Here is an 18,143-nt window from a genome sequence, read left to right as displayed (position 1 = left end):
CTCAGCAAGTGGTTCCCAAACTTTTTGTGGTAATAGCTCACGAAATGCAATAGGGACCAATCTTTGTATGAATACATGACAATCGTGGCTTTTCATACCAAACAATCTATGCTTTTCCATGTCCACACACCTTCCCATATTTGAGACATATCCATCTGGAAATTTCAGATTTTCCACCCATTCACACAACACTTTTTTTGACTTCTTGTCTAGTGTGTAACAAGCTTTCGGATATTCACCACCAACAGCATGTAATTCAGGACGTCAACAAAACTCTTTCAAGTCTTCTCTAGATTTAGGATTATCTTTTGTTTTACCATCTACATCTAGCACTGTATTGAACACATTCTCGAAAAAGTTTTTCTCGATGTGCATAACATCTAGATTGTGCCGAATGAGATTTGTACTCCAATATGGTAAATCCCAAAATATGCTTCTTTTCTTCCAACCAGAAAACTTGCTAATTTTGCCATTAACAATATCAGCCCCAAGTTCTGTTACCTTTTTCAACCCCAATTGATTTATCTCCTTCAAGATATCATCACCAGACCGTATTGGGGGAGGATGCGTTGTGACTACTTTGTTCTTTCTCAATGAATTTCTATTAATTCTGTATGGACGATGATTGTCAAACCAGGACTGTTTGCCACCTTTTGTCAAAGTAAAAGCATCTGAATTCTCCATGCAATATGGACATGCTAGCCTACCCGCATTACCCCACCCAGACAACATCGAATATGCAGGAAAATCACTGACTGTCCACATCAAAGCAGCTCGCATGTTAAAATTTTGCTTCTTAGAGATATCATATGTGTCCACACCTATACTCCACAGATTTTTTAGTTCAGCAATCAAAGGCTGCAAGAAAACATCAAGTTTTTGCTTAGGATTCTTTGGCCCAGGAACTATAACTGACAAAAACAAATAGGACTCTTTCATACACATCCAAGGCGGCAAGTTGTATGGTGTCACAACTATTGGCCAAGATGAATATTGTTGACCTGTTTGTCCAAATGGTTGAAAACCATCTGTGCATAGCCCCAATCTGACATTACGACTTTCAGCTGCAAAAGATGGATGCATCTTATCAAAGTGTTTCCATGCGGGTGCATCTGAACAGTGACGCATCACACCTTCCTCAACTTCATGCTCGGCATGCCATCGCATATGTGCAGCAGTCATGTCGGAAGCATATAAGCGTTGCAACCATGGAGTAAGGGGAAAGTATAACATCTGTTTGAATGGTACAAGATTTCTCTTTGAATTAGATATTTGCCTAGTAGGCTTGTACCTGGGATGACGACAAAACTTGCAATGGCTAAGTTCACCGTCTTCTCCCCAATAAATCATACAGGCATTAATACAACTGTGAATTTTTTTTACTGGCATGTTCATTCCCTGCATTAACTTCTTAGTTTCATAGAAATTTTTTGGCATCAAGTTATCAGGAGGAATCATCTCATTCACATATTGACAAATATCATCAAAACATCTATCAGACAAATGGTGTTCAGACTTGATATGCAACAAACGTGCAACAGCTGACAATTGAGAATGTGTTTCACAGCCAGGCCACACCTCTTGATTTGCAGAATCAATCATATCATAAAATTTCTGCGCATCAGGGTTCGACAATTCATCCATATCACTCGGATCGAATGAGGGGCCAGCAGCGTCAAGGACCATTCTATGGTATGAGGTAGATGATCCAGGCTCATCAATTGCACCCATATTTGCTGATGCAGTATTCATAGTCTGATTACAATTTTGCGTCTCTTCATGTTGATCTATATTTCTCGTAACCTCATTTTCTCCATGCAAGTATCATGTATGATATCCAGGTACAAAGCCATCACGCAACAAATGCTCGTGGACCGTAAGAACATCTTCAAAATTTCTATTCTGATACTTTTTTCGATTACATGGGCACCTTAGTCTCTCACCATCCTTCCCTTTCTGATGATTCTTTGCAAACTCAATAAATTGCTCAACACCCCTTAGGAATGCTGGATTATACAAACCTCTCGTTAACCTTTTGTACATCCACTCACGATTTGAAGTCATTTTTCTGACAAACTTTCTTTCCTGATAATGTAAAAATATTACAGTAGCATTTATTGATTTCTAAAAATCTTTGGACAGTAAAAGAAGAGTACTAATAATCAAATTAGGTCTCAAATCCCCGTTATAATGAGCACAAGCTTTCAATTATTTAGCAAAAAAATGGCACAATAAATGTTCACATAGAGATTGGAAGAGATAGTTACATGCCAATAGCAAAGGACTAAAAAAAAATTAAAGAATGATAGGATGTTCCTATATTTTTCAGGAAAAGAAACGAGTCCTTTGTTTGAAATCAAGAGAAAAGTGGGACAACAAAAAAAAATTAAGTGAAGCTCACAAGAAGTATCTGGTATCCTTATATTCTGTCTTATTTAATCTATATAAGCCATCAACTACAAAATATACTGATTCAATATCTATATAACCAAACAAATATAGCATATCAACATATCTACAATATATACTGAAAAAATTAGATTGATAAAAAAAAATACTTATCACTTAGCCGAATGGATTGTGGAATTGAGAAGAATCCAAACGATAGCTTGTGAGAGACTTACCACTTAGCCGAATGGATTGTGGAATTGAGAAGAATCCAAACGATAGCTTGTGAGAGGCTGCTTGAGATATTCTTTCAGTTGGGAAAAATAATTGCAAGGATTTAGCATATTGTGATCGTGGGTAGAAAAAACTGAAATGGCGCGGGAGTTCTATGTAATTTAGGAGATGGGGGAAAGTTTTGGCGGCATACTTAGCTTCTTTATTTTTTTTCTTCTTTTTATTTAATTTCTTCTTCTTTTCTTTGTCTCTTTGGAAATTTTCTAATTTATATCGTTTTCTCCATTTTTCTTTTTGAGTATTTTAGTAATTTCATTTTAGACTATTCTACTATGTTATTAGTAACTAGTCACGTGGCATATACATGTATCTTTGGTTATTAAATTATCATATGAAATAATAAATTTTAATTGCACCAAACTATGTGTATAAAAAAATAAAAAATAATTGCACTCATGTTTAAATTACAAAATATAAACTAAGTCCAAAAATAATTTACAGCTTGTTTGGATGGTTGTTACCTATTGTATTGTACCGTATTGTTACTTTTAATACAATATTTGTTTTGATTGTTACTAAAATTGTATCTTATCGTATCGTTAAATCCGTCGTCACTAACGACGAAAAGTGCCACTTTATGTAATGACCGATTTGGTGTGGTCGCGTCGTTACCTTGTCTTTTTTCTTATCTCACCCTTCATTATTATTAAATAATTTTATTTTATCATTTACCCTATCTTTTTATATAATTATTTTACCATATGTTATACTTTTCTTTATAATATTGTTAGTTTATTCTTCATATTTGTCACGACCCAAACGGATGGGCCGCGACGGGTACCCGGTACCTTACTCAACCGAGTACCAAGATAACGTATCTTTTCATGTCATACTATCATAGATAACTGAACCGAAGAGGCTTTCGTGAAATAGGTAGAATACAATAGGTAATGCCAACTTATACATAAGACATATGGGCGTTATTAGAGATATTGTTGCTAAGTGTGCGTTGAGTTTTATGAGATTGTAGAGGTCCGTGGACTAATTGTCTAAGAGTTATATTTGGTACTATCCATGGGTCGTGCCACATATTTATATGTGTGCCCCATGCAATATGCCATACTAGGCCTATTTGGCATAGATTCCATCCCGCTAAAATATTTCTCCAGGTGGAGGAACCCTGAGCTCCCGATTTTCTATGCACAAAATTATTTAGTAGTATGGATGCCCAAAGTGAATTAGGATTTTTAAACAGACGCCAAGCAAGATGTCCTAATAGTGCATTATTTGTAGTAGTTAAGTTTTGAATGCCTAGTCCCCCTGTTAGTTTTAGGTCTTTGAACTACTTCCCATTTTACTAAGTGAATTCGTTTTTTATACTCAGTAGTGCCCTAGAGAAAGTTTCTTTAGTAATGGTTCATTCTGTGAATGGCTTGTGAAGGAAGTTTAATGTATTGCGTTACATGGTTCGGTAAGGTGTTTAAAGTAGATTTTATTAAGGTAGTCTGACCTGCCATCGAAAGAAATTGAGATTTCCACCCTGATAATCTTGTTTAGAAGTTATCAAGTATGTACTGAAAGTCATTTGAAGTGGGTCGCTTTACAAACAAGGGGAATCCCAAGTACTTACCAAAGTTGGTACCTTCCCTCATGTTAAAAGATGATAAGACAAAGTGTTTGTCTGATGGGGAAGTGTTTTTAGAAAAATAGATTTTCGCTTTTTCGAAATTTATACTTTGGCCACACTTCTGGGTGAAGGTTGTTAGTGTATCTATTATGGTGTGCACAGTTGAAGTAGTTATGTTTGATGTTAAGGTGATATCGTCGGCAAAAAGTAGATGAGATATTAGGGGCCTGTTATGGGAGAGTTTGATTGCTTTCCATTTTTGGTAATGTGTATTTGCCTTGAGAGACGTTCTAGACATAATATCAAGATGTAAGGGGATAACGGGTCACCTTGCCTAATGCCCCTAGTTGGGTGGAAAAACAGAGAGTGGTGTCCATTTATAAGGATTGATATGGAAGTAGTTATTATACAAGACATAATGATAGAAATAATTTTAGTGGAAAAATTAAAGAAATGTAAGGTTTCTTTGATGAACCCCCATTCCATTTTATCGAATGCCTTTTCAAGATCTAGTTTGATTAAAAATTTTGCAATTTTGCCTTTATTTTTTCCAAAGTTATGAAGGATTTCTAGATCTATGATAGCGTTATCAGCAGCTCTTTAGGAAAGCAGATTGTTCAGGGCTAATTAATTTATTTATTAAAGGCTTTATGCGTTGTACAATCAACTTGGTTATAATTTTATAGATAGTGTTGCATAGCCCAATTTGGCGATATTGGGTAATCATGGAAGGGTGCTTGATTTTAGGGATTAGACATAGGTAAGTGGCATTTGCCTGTAGAGGTAATTTCCCATAATTAAATACCTCATTACAAAAGGAGACGACAGATGTAGAGATTTGAGGCCAATATTGTTGGTAAAAATAGGGATGAAGTCCATCTGGCCCTGGTGCTTTGAGAGGTTGAAAGGACTAAACGGTATTGGTATATTTCCTTTATAGATAAAGGTCTTGACAGATATAAATGGTCAGTATTTGTAAGAGTGCTACCATCGTGGTTTATTATTTTAATAGTAGATTGTGTGTGAGTAGTGGTAAATAGTGAGTCGTACTAACTCATTATTAGGGAGTCAACTAGTCGTTGCTCCGTGATCCAATTTCCACCTAAGTCTTTGAGGGCAGTGATTCTATTTCTTCTCCTCCGTTGAAGGGTAATTAGGTGGAAAAAATTTGTATTTGCATCTCCCTGGTGTAACCAATTTATCCTTGATTTTAGTCGCCAAAAATCTTCTTCTAATCTTAGTAAGTGTGACTGTGTCACCACCCCGTTCTTATCATAGGTCGTGAAGGCACTAATGTTGCCGTTAAACTAGCCAACCATAAATTATCACCAAAGATCATCGTTCGTGGAAATAACTGCATATTCAAGATCAAGATCAAAGGCCCTTGAATTTATTTACTATTGAAAAGAAGAATCGGAGGATTCATAGAGATTGTACACTCATATTATTTAAAATCAAATACTACGATTGTCGCAATATTTTTCGGTCTTGATTTTATTTTCTTGGCGCAATTTATTGTCTACATATTGTACGTAATATTAACAACTAATTTTAATATGTTACTAAATTACAAACCACAATCTGAATCTGTTAGTAAAGATTTCCAACCGATTTAGTATCCGTTGGAAAGTTTACTAACAGATACTATTCGGTTGGTAATTTACTAACGCATTTTAAATTGGTTAGTAAAATTAGCAACAAATCCTTGTGTTGGTAAATAATTGGTTGGTAATTCATTACTAATCTGTTAATAAACTATACTTTATTTTTTCTACCATATTTACCAATGTATACGTACTCCGTTGGTAATATTACCAACGAAAAGTGTTTGTTGGTAATCCGTTAGTAGGCGGTTGCTAGATTAGCCGCCAATTTTTCCCGCCATATTTACCAACTAAATTATTCCGTTAGTAAAATTTTGGTTGGCAATTCATTAGGAATATGTTACTAAATTTTGAAAAATAAATCAGTTACGATTTTGTTAGTAATTTGTTGCTAATACACTAACAAATTCGGTTGGTTGGTAAAATTCGTTAGCAATTGAGGTTTATTTTGTAGTGATATATGGGGAAACAGTAACGGTCCGCCTGATCAAGATAGGCCCCGGGTGGCCAACGACTTCGATACGAGTCCCTAGGTGGTACCCGACCTCGAGGGCCTTCGTCAACAAGAAGTTAGGCTTAAAGAAGCCAATGGCATCATCTCCAGTCCCAAGGTGGTACCCGACCTCGAGGACCTCCAATCAATAAGAAGTTAGGCTTAAAGAAGCCAATGGCATCATCTCCAGTCCCGAGGTGGTACCCGACTTCGTGGACCTCCATCAGTAGGAAGTTAGGCTCCAGGAAGCCTTCAGCACCATTAAAGAGTTCAAGATGGTATTCGTCTCAAAGGTTCCCCTCAAGAAGAGGAACGAGCACTTCGAGCTCCGCCCATAAAGGTCGACCTCAGGACACCGCCTAAATTTGGGTAACCCCTCATCTGGGACCTGTCTACAACGCCTTAAAAGGTTATCTACACCAAGCTCAAAGTAGGTTTTCAGATGCATAAAGATAAACCCCACTCAGAGACCGCTCTCCAAAAATTCCAAGGCTCGGGGCACTATTTTTATGTGACTCGACAGTCCCGATGGCTCGGGTCAATCGGACCAATTCAGGCTTGTTCCGAGGAGCGATAGTGGGCTAGGAGATGACCCGTTTTTATCGACCAAAGACCGAGAAGAATACTCGCACCCGAGTTAGATATTGGCAATCATCAGTAGAGGCATACATTCAGAACCCTCACGAGTGTTAAAGAAAATGGCAAACATCAAAGACGAAATTCTTATATTCATAAACGTTTGGTTACAACAGCCCGCGAGGGGTCCTTACATATGATTACAAAAGCTTACAAAGGGTCCTTACACAGAAACAAAGAAGCAAAAGGATACACATAGTAAAAGACTGAAACCCTAGCCTATTCTTAAGGGTGTGACTTCGACAGCGGCATCTCCAGATATCATCCCCTCGGGCACATGACCTCAAAGACAATATCTTCCAAAGCGTCATCCCCTCGGGAGCCTCGTCTCGACCCCCCAGAATACCATCTTCAAAAGGGAAGATGTAGGAGGGGAAAGCGAGGGAGAAGAGCAAAATGACCAAGGAGAAGCCCAAATGAGCGAAGAAGTGGCTGGGTGAAAAATGTGGCTAGTGTGAACTTTGCCAGTAATACTATTATGAAGCTACTTCTTGGGACGTTGCCCCGGCATGGGATGTAACAGTTAGTAGATAGTGTCGCCACACTCCAAGGAATCCAAAAGGGGTGTAATGCGCCGAGCTGGGGCAGAAGGGTGAGCATCGGTGTATAGTCCAAGCACCCTCATGAGCAGCGGTGTAGAGTCCGAACGTACTTCTAGATCGGAAGAAGTAGGCCGCCCCCGTATTATCACCTCGGAGCGGCAGCAACAACAACAACAATAGCGAAACAGCAAAATCTCGCTCAACTAAGGGAAGTTCAGGGGGTAAGCATTGGCACGGTCGACATAAGCGCGGCCAGGAGATTGCTAGGCCATGGGCCTCAATCATGGCGAGCAAGGGATAAAGATGGGAAAAAAAGAAGATGAGGGAAATATAGGAAGGCACTTGGATGAAAGGTTAATCCCTGGAAGCTTCCATTTATAGGAAAGGAGGCAGCGTAACCGACGGCGCCATTATCGTCCTTGGAAAACGCAACGGCAGGAATGTTTAATGCGTCCTTGGGAGCTGAATCGACGGCGACATTATGGCTTTGAAGAATAAGAAACCGCAATGCTTTGAATGTTCTTGGGAAAACGAAACGACGGAACGTTTTTGGTTGTCATAAAGGTTATGTCACATACTGCGTCATTAGTATGACATCATCACAGGGAGCTCGGAGAGTTGGGCATCAAAATCATTTCCTATCGCTCCGCTCTAGGAAACGCGGAGACTATCTATGTACGGTAAAATCGGGGGAGGGGGGGGAGGCGATTTCCCCGTCATTGGGTTGCCCCGAACAGCGGGTCCGATTTCCCATTTCGAAAGATCGCCTCAAAGCCTCGAGGTTGCGAAGATGCGCTCGAGTCTCCTTCGTCGGAACTCACCGACACCCGACCTGAAGAAGAATATCGGCCGAGGCTGGAGTAAAATGGGGGGTTCCCAAGACACACGGCTAAGTCTAACAAAGCATAGCCGGCCTACTCTGAACCCAGATCAGGGTGTCACATCTAGCTGTCCCATCTCCATATATTTATAATTAATGTATGTCGTACCGTGTAAGATTTCCCCCCTCTATATAAAGGGGATTTTGACTATTTTGTAGGGGACTGATGTTGCTCCAACTATTCTACATGAAATATATGATAACTCTCTCTCTCTTTTCTCACTAACGCACTCTCTCGATATTGTTGCTCTTATTTACTATCTTCATACTTGTTCTTCATTTATGGCTTATCATTGGCCATAAAGAGCCTCTTTTAATTATTTCACGACTGTTAATCCTTCCCCGACTGCCCCTAATAGCTCGAGCCCGAGCTCGGGAATCAACTTCGAGGCCCCAAATCGACTAGCTCGAGGCCCTGAACGGCTGAGTTATCGGTTCGATTATTACTCTGTTTTAGCTTGCGTTTCGTCCTTAAACTTCACACACATAGCATTAACTGCTCCACAACTAGCATAAAAATAGATCACGTATTTTTAGAGTCCCATCAACAAATTTAATTGTTATTACCATTTTCACGGTAAACAAATTAAATTCTATTTGTGAATCTAGAATTGAACTTGAAAAAGAGAAGTATTGGTTGCAACAGGTTTGAATAGGGTAAGTTTCGTAACGTAAGCATCATGGTATAAATTCATAATTAAAATAGAAATATACCTAACCTTCTTGCTTAAGTTTTAGACACAGTAATAAATATATTTTTATAAATTATAACTCCACTGAAAGATAGACGTTAGATTGTTCCCGGTATCTTTTCTTGCATAAAAGATTGTTCCTAATAATTAAATTACGAGAACTGAAGCGTCTGTCATCTGCTAACTATTGTTGCCATAAAGATTGAATTGACTTATTAGAAATATATAAAGTAAATTTAACTACAAAAGAAAGAAAAAAAATTTGGACTTGTGCGTACGATTCATGCCGAAATATATGTAGGGATAGAACGATCCAAAGAGTATCCAACTCCTTATAAGTAACTTATTTTCCTTTCTACTTTATATTTGGGATTTTGTTCACACACACACTCAACAATTTCCCCCTTGAACTCAGTTTCACATGTCTCATCACCATTCATCGGCTAATTTGGTACTATGCGTCACTCACATCATCTGAGTATTACAACTTGTTTGGATGATTGCTACCTATCGTATCGTATTGTATTGTTGTCCCAAAATAATATTTGTTTTGATTGTTCATTTAAACTTGATTGTATCAAATTGTTAAATCCATTGTTCCGCAACAACCAAAAGCCATATTTTATGAAATAACCGATTTGGTGTGGTGGGATTGTTTCCTACTTTATTTTTCAGTTATTCCCTTACTTAATACTCCATAATTCTATTTTATCCTTTAGACTTTTTTTATTTTAACACCAAATATCCAACCTATTAACCTACTTCATCTACGCACTTCTTTTTCAGAGTTGGTTCGTGTCGTTCCTTTCATCCAAATCTTCGTTCGTTTCTTTACCTCTTTCTATCGTTTTAGATTTTTTTAACTAATGATAGTTAACCTTTTTCATTGAGATTTTGCTCTTGTTTTCAAGCTACTTAATTGGTGATAAATTATAGTTGAAAGAGGTTTTCTTAAATTATTTTTATGCATATTTGTGATGACCCGATGGGTTATTTTTGGTCTTATCCTTTATTTTTGTGTTTCGAGACCTCGAATAGCTCCATTTAGCCTTCCTTGATTTGCATGCGCAGTCCGTATTTTTTTCCAAAAAAGTTTTATGTGAAAAATTGAAGAAAATATAAAAATTTAGCCTTAAAAAAGATTTGACATGACTATGGCCATCATTTTGTGTAAACAGATCCATATCGATATTTTGACGGTCCTGTTAGGTCCGTATTTTGATTTTGGACTTGTATGTATGCCCGGAATCGAATTTCCCAACTTGATTTTACGTGATTTGTTGAAAACTAGTAACTTGAAGGTTTAAAGAATTCCTAAGTTTGACCGTAAGTTCACTTTGTTGCTACCGGGTTTAAATTTCAATTTTGGAACTTGGTATAGGTTGATTCCACTATTTATGACTTGTCTGCAAAATCTAATGCAAAACAGAGTTGATTTGACGTTATTCAGACGTCCGATTGTAAATTTGCATGTCCTCGAGTTTCTCTGAAAATATCATCCTTTTTATGTCCGATTCGTAGTTCTATGTGTTACTTTGTTATTTTGACCGTGCAAGCAAGTTGTATGATGTTATTACACTTATGTTTATGTTTAGTTTAGAGCCCGAGGGGCTCAAGTGAGTTTCAGATAGGCTGCAGAGTGAGTTTTGGACTAAGGCAATTGCAGGTTTCAAGGATTGTAGTGTCTGGTGCTTTGTTCTTCGCGATCGCGAAGCCACTCCCGCAATCGCGAAAAGCAACCTGGGATCGAGTGGGATTTCCTCTATGCGAACGCGAGGTTGAGGTCACGAACGCGAAGCAGTGGTGAGATCACCCTTCGCGAACATGACCAAAACTACGCGAACGCGATGGGTATGGGCCTGGAAGGGGATCAACTGTATGTTCTACGCGAACGCAATCGAAGGGTCACAAATGCGAGGGCCGGGGGGGCAGAGCCATCGTGAACACGTAAGGCATCTCGCAAACCCGAAGGCCACTTGGGCCGCTTCACTTTGCTATCGCGTCAGGCCCTTCGCGTACACAAAGAAGGCCTAGTGACTTAAATGTTTCAAAGACGGGATTTTCTTCATTTTCACCATCTTCACATTAGAGCTCGACCTAGAGGTGATTTTGAAGAAGAATTTCATCCCCTCTTCATAGGTTAGTATATTTTAACTCGCTTTCTTCCATTTTCATCAACACCCGTTAATTTCTAACCTTAATTTATGCTCTTTCATGGAAACAATTAGGGATTTTGGCCGAATTAGGAGTTTTTGTAAAATTGAGATTTAGACCTCAAATTGAGGTCAGATTTCAAAATTAATCACATAATTGTGATCAGGGGTGAATGGTAATTGAATTTTGGTCCGAATCTCGTGTTTGACCAAGCGAGCCCGGTGTTGACTTTTTGGGAAAAGTGTAAAGACCCTTGCTTTATCTATTGTAATTGTTTTCCTTAGCATTGTTTGATGATATTAAGTCGATTTTGGTTAGATTATTAGTTTGAAGGCGAATTTTGGAGGAAATGCCCCGATTGAGCTTTGAGTTGATTGCAGAGCAAGGTAGGTGTTGGGTCTAACCTTGATTTGAGGAAATTAGGAACCCTTGAACTATATGTTATGTGAATTACGTGTGTAAGGTTACGAGTGTATGTATGTCGTCAAAATAATTATTTCCATGCTTTCTCGTATTTCATGAATTATCTCATTCCATATCTTAATTGTTTCATGCTTTAATTGCTTACTATGCCGTAACTTGTTACTTGTCAATAATTATTCTTGTATTGAAATGTTCGTTACTTCTATGACTCTATGATTAATTGCTACTTGCCTTAATTGTCTTACTTGTATACTTTAACTGTCACATACTTGGCTTGTTTTTTTTGCTCTTGTATTATTTGTAGCCCTATTTTGATTAGTACGATGTTCCTTTATTGTTTGGCCTTCATATTCTTTAATCGTAGATATTCTTGTGAATTGAGCTATTAGGTTGATTTCATTTATTGAATTTGCTTATGAATCGAGTTGTACGCTGCAACGGTCGTGATATGGTAGAATAAGGGAGGATTTTGATATTAATATGGTGGATCAGGTTGTGCCCTACAACGGTTGTGTACGTATACTTGATATTGATAAACTGTGACATGGTGAAATAAGTGAGGATTATATATTGATTATGATGATATGGTGGGATTGAGTTGTCGCGCCGCAACGGATTTTATATGTGAATTTAGATATTGATATGGTGAAATAAGGGAGGATTGCGTGTGTACGGTGGGATCGGATTGTGCGCTGTAACAAATTGTCTGTGTTGTATTCATTGTTATTATTGTGTTGATTTTCAATGTTTTTACATGAAATTATGAGATCAGTTATTCCGGGTTACAAGAATTGAGTTCTTATTTTTCAGAAGTTAACTGCCTTGCCTTTTCTGTTTTCCTTTCCTATTATTATTATTATTATACTGCATACATGTTATTGTAAGTGACCCACCTTAGCCTCGTCACTATCTCGTTGAGGTTAGGCTCGGCACTTACAGACTACATGGAGTCGGTTGTACTCATACTACACTCTGCACTTCTTGTGCAGATTTTGGAGTCAGTCCTAGCGGCAGTCATTAGGTTGCTCAGATCCGATGCTTGACGGAGACTTGAGGTACAGCTGCACAGCGTTTGCGGCCCTGAAGTCCCCTTCTACATTACTCTAGCTATTTATTTTGATTCAAATAGATATGCTTTCATTCAGACTATTATTGGTAGTACTCTAGACGCTCGTGTATACGTAAAACCAGTTTTGGGATTTGTATTTGGATATCGTTGTTATCAGATTTATCTACTTTATTTCAGCTTATTTATTTTCATTTGATTTGAATTGTTAAAAATGGTTAGTAACTACATCTAACGTTGGTTTGCCTAGCAAGTGAAATGTTAGGTGCCATCACGGTCCCGAGGGTGAGAATTCGGGGTTGTGACATTAATTCTTGATACATTCTATTTAAAACAATTGAGGGTATTTTTGTAAATTTATCAGTTACAGTACAATGCGATACAGTCAAACCAAACAACAAAAATATTATTCAACAACAACAACGGTACCATCTATCAAAATGATGTATCCATAAAAATGATACAATACAATACATTATAAAACGATGAGTATTAATGATCCAAACATAGTGTTAATGATCACTGAAGCCCGGAGGAGAGGCTGTATATGCATACTTAAAGCTATAAGTAAAGGTAGTAAACCGGCCCATAGACGGGAAAAGCCACTAAGCTGGGCCCTACACTATCACCCCACTATCTCCATACTCGTCTTACCAAACTATTATTCCAGTTGTTGGGATAAAACGGCCTAAAAATACTCTTAACATGATGTGATATTGTTTGCTTTGACCCACGCCCGCACAGTTTTCCCAAAAGGCCTTACACCATTAAGAGTATTTAACTCCTTATAAATAGCTTATTTTTCCTTACTTTTCATGTGGAACTTTGTTCACACATACTCAACAATATACTGCTAGGATGTGCTACCACGAGCGTAATAAAATCTAGACAGACTCAAGATAAAATCACTAAAGAAAATTCGAAATCTGGACAATGACTTTTAGTTTTTACACAAATTTCTGCATTACAGAGAAATTATACATGAAAAAGAAAAAAAAGAAAAAACCAACCGTTCAATCGAACACAACTTATTAGCAAGTCTTGAAATATTGTCGGGCGGCCAAATGAATCGAATACTTGCAAGATTCTTTATTATCTATCAAAGGAATTAATGGAATAACTTGCAAGATTATATAACTTCCTCAAGATTCACAAACAGAAATTCCCTATTTCTCTATGCCGATATGAATGACACGACCACCACCCCACAACCAGAACCACCAGATTTGAGCTCCATGCATATTCATACACCTCAAAATCAAAACCATATCTCCACCACTTCTATACCTCTAACATTCGCACAAACACTGCTTGCAAATAACCAATTCTCCCCTTTTTTCCAATACATGGCGCCAAACCCATACAAATATTGATCTTACAGATGAAACTATTAACAATCTTCACCAAGACACCTTTACATCCCTCACATCAATTGGTAAATCACGCCTTTACTCTCTATGGAAATTCTCCGATATCGTTAAAGTTTTCGGTAGGAAAGTGGGACATCAAACCTTACTCTCCAAACTACTTACACTTTGGAAGCCTACAGAAAACATTCCACTGATAGATTTGGAGTCTGACTTCTTCTTAGTTAAATTCCAAAAGAGTCTGACTTCTTCTTAGTTAAATTCCAAAAGAAAGAAAACATGCTTAAAGTATTATACAATGGGCCTTGGTTTTTATTCAACCACACCTTTCAGTTTGAAAATGGGAACCAAAATTGATAGCCTCTAACACTCAACTCACCTACATAGCTATCTGGATACGTCTACCAGAAGTACCTACAGAGTTCTATGACTTTGAAATACTTCAACGAGTGGGAGAAAAAATTGGTTCACTTCTAAAAGTTGACACATGCACTTCGACAACTATACGAGGACGATATGCACGTATATGTATTGAAGTCCCTCTGAAAAAGCCACTCAAAACACGTGTACATAAGTACCCAAAAACAACAAATACTAGATGAGGGGCTCAACATGTTATACACCTTAAGTGGTAGACTAGGCCACACTAGATCTTTCTGTTCTTTTCTACCAATCCCTTCGAATAAAACAACCCAACACTTGCAAACCAGTTCGACGAATGAAATTTCCTCCACAAACACGCCACAAGCAATTACCCCGGAGAAAAACAAACAACCTATTACACCACCCGATGAATTGAAAACAGTCACTTTCCCACAAAAGCCTTCCAGAAGTCCACAAAACAAAAATAACAATCCATTGTACAATCGATCGCGTGGACAATCTACTACAACCAACCAAGTACGCACACCACCAATGGCGGTTGACGGCGTGGGACCCACAGGTATGGCCCCTAACTTGTCTCTCTCAAACCTTGCTCCAAATAAAGAATTAATAAAAAATAGTAACAATGACTTTTCTACCCCACCAAAATCCTTCAACACAAAAACTCTTAATATTTTAATGGATGTTAACGTAATGTGGCAAACTAGCACCGCTACAGGCCCAAGTGGAATGGACCTCCAGCTAAGCAAACCAAGTAGCCCAACACACCTTTTAAGCCCAGCTACACAATCTGTAGACAACCTTGATGATTCATCATCCATGCCCATAACAAATGCAACCACTAGCCAACACGTGGACACCACAACTGCCACCTTCACAAACACGAGCCCCTGCACCTCCAACTCACCCCTATCTATTGCCACTCAATTATAATTATAATTCTATGTTACGGCAACTAGTCCATCACCCCTAACACAAAATACCCTACACACACAAAGCCAACTATCCACACTTTCCTACCTAGACACTGATATGATTATTGGAGAAGCCCAATACCCTAAACAAGCTACCACCACTGCCCCTTCACGTGACCAAAACCCGAACGAAATTACACCTACACAACCCACATCAAATCAACCGCTTAATTAACCGCTCAAGTAACCAATGCTTACCGAAACACAATCATTAAATAACACTACTTCTCCATCTATTAATCCTTCCAATACTATGAGCTCCTTACCTTTACATGAATCGTTCACACCATAACTTCGAACACCGAAGGACAATATCCTTCACCAACACCAATCTCCTTTCAACACCCAACATTCATCAACATCATAACCCTGCAACCACCACAAGACCATCTTCTATAACAAACCCCAATCTACATAACTCAGTACCCAACAACACAAATGTACCCCAATCTTGGCTAGAGATGAGTCTTTAGGACCATGAATTGACATTCACCATGGAACTGGACAATCAGGATGTGATAGTAAAGACCCAAAATCCGACAACATAGAACAAATTGTAACAGAGGGGATGCAAATAGGGGTGGAAATTTACAACCAATATCTTTGGGCCATGCACCCCCTCAGCCTTCACCCACTTCCACAACATGAAACCACCAACTTTAGCGAGTCACCACCCAGGAATATCAACCACGCAGTACCACCACATAACACCTACAAAAATCATGGAACTACCATTTTATCCCATACAACAACCACCTCAAACATTCGTTCCTTAGATTCAACACAGATCACTGATAGCTCCAACAATGCCACTCCATGCACAAGCCTCACCTTATCACCAACTCACTCCTCCGATGAGTCTACTCTACCAATCCAGTCCACCTCCATAAGAACAAGAAGAAATAACACAACTAGAAGTAGCAGAGACAATTTTAGAGATACGCGAAACAAGGCCATCCTGTGTTACCTAAATGGGAACAAAACCTACACCCTCAAAGAACAGTACGAAAGAAAAGTAATCATCTCGTGCACACCGGAACTACAAAGTTGTTACCCAAACATACGCCCCACACGCAATCTGGAGACATGGAAATTTTCTATAGTGTTGATCCCAACACTAACTCCAACGATACAACCACTAGAGAGGAAGGAACAACCATCTCTACCACACAAGCTCAATAATCAATCCATGCAATTCATCATATGAAACTGCCGGGGAGCTCAATCACTGAAAGTCACACAAATATTTTGATCCATGCTCAATTACCAAAACCCAGCTTTGGTAGCACCACTTGAAATGCATCTGCACGATCATGACGGTCTCAAAACTGAGTTTGGGTTCACACACATGGCTCAATCACCATTTGAAGGCCTATCTGGGGACTTGCACTGCTTTAGAAAGACGTTATGCTCAAGCTCGACCAAGTTACAGTTACACGCCAACAAATACACTCCATTGTCCAGGTACCTCCAAACCCTAACACTTGGCTATTATCGGTTATTTACGCTAAAAATGACTCATTTGCACGAAAGATCTTATGAGATAATCTAAAAGCTTTGCATGATCAACTAAAAATGCCTTGGATTGTCGGAAGAGATTTTAACGAAATAATTAAAGGTACTGAAAAATATGGGGGTTTAGATATTAATAATGGAGGTGTGATAATATTTTACAGTGACTTAATTATTGTAACCAAGTTGATCTAGGTTATATGAGTAGTAGATTTACGTGGTCAAACAATAGACACTTTAAACATCCAATATTAGAAAGATCTGACAGATGTGTAGCTAATTGCGAGTGGCTAAACATGTTTGTGGAGGAATCTGTACAACACCTACCACTGACGCATCCGACCATTGCCCATTATTACTAAACCTTCATAAGCATAAACCTCCTAGCGATAAAATATTTTATTTTGAGACAATTTGGACTACACATCCACAATTTAATTTCATAATCATTAACAATTGGACACCAAATAAATATGTACTCACCGCTACAACATATCTTACAAAAGATATCTTGGAATGGAATCGAACCACGTTTGAAAACATTTTTTTAAAAAAAATGCTGCTAGCACGACTACAAGGCATATAGAATTCTCCAAAATACATTACAAGTCAGTTTCTACAAAATCTTGAACATGATTTAATTTCCCAATATAACGATATCCTAAAATTGGAAGAAGTCTTTTGGAAACTCAAATCTAGAATAAATTGGCTTCAAGATAGAGATGCCAACACTAAATTTTTTCTCCTTACTACATTACAAATGTGTATACGTAACGTATTGCTGCGCTAAATGACTCAGCAGGTAAAATGATTTTAGACCAACAAGAGATAAATATCTCAATTGAAAATTATTACCAAAACTTATTCACTACTGTTCACAACCAAACACACGTCCTACTTACACAAATACTTACAATGCAATCAATAATCAAGATTTTCCAAATTGGCTTCCTATATCACTCAACTGGAAATCACCAATGACCTCCAATACTTTCAACCCTTAAAGGCACCTAGGCCAGAAAGATTACGCCTGTACTTCTACCAAAATTATTGGGGCCCATCCGTAATTTCATTCTGTATGGAGGTATTCCGTACACAACAAATACCACAAAAGGTTAATAAAACATACCTATGCCTTATCCATAAGGTGCAACATCCAACCTCAAT

General features: G+C 38.2%; 1 protein-coding gene across 1 annotated transcript; it reads right to left on the bottom strand.

Annotated features, from left to right (window-relative positions):
- On the bottom strand, nt 265-1,752 carry LOC109231603. Its single transcript, XM_019397254.1, has one exon. The coding sequence runs from the start codon at nt 1,750-1,752 to the stop codon at nt 265-267; it is 1,488 nt and encodes a 495-aa protein (XP_019252799.1).

Source organism: Nicotiana attenuata, chromosome 8 (genome assembly GCF_001879085.1).
Source record: "Nicotiana attenuata strain UT chromosome 8, NIATTr2, whole genome shotgun sequence".
NCBI lineage: Eukaryota > Viridiplantae > Streptophyta > Magnoliopsida > Solanales > Solanaceae > Nicotiana > Nicotiana attenuata.
The sequence above is the reverse complement of the archived record's forward strand: the minus strand, read 5'-3'. Positions and strand labels throughout refer to the sequence as shown.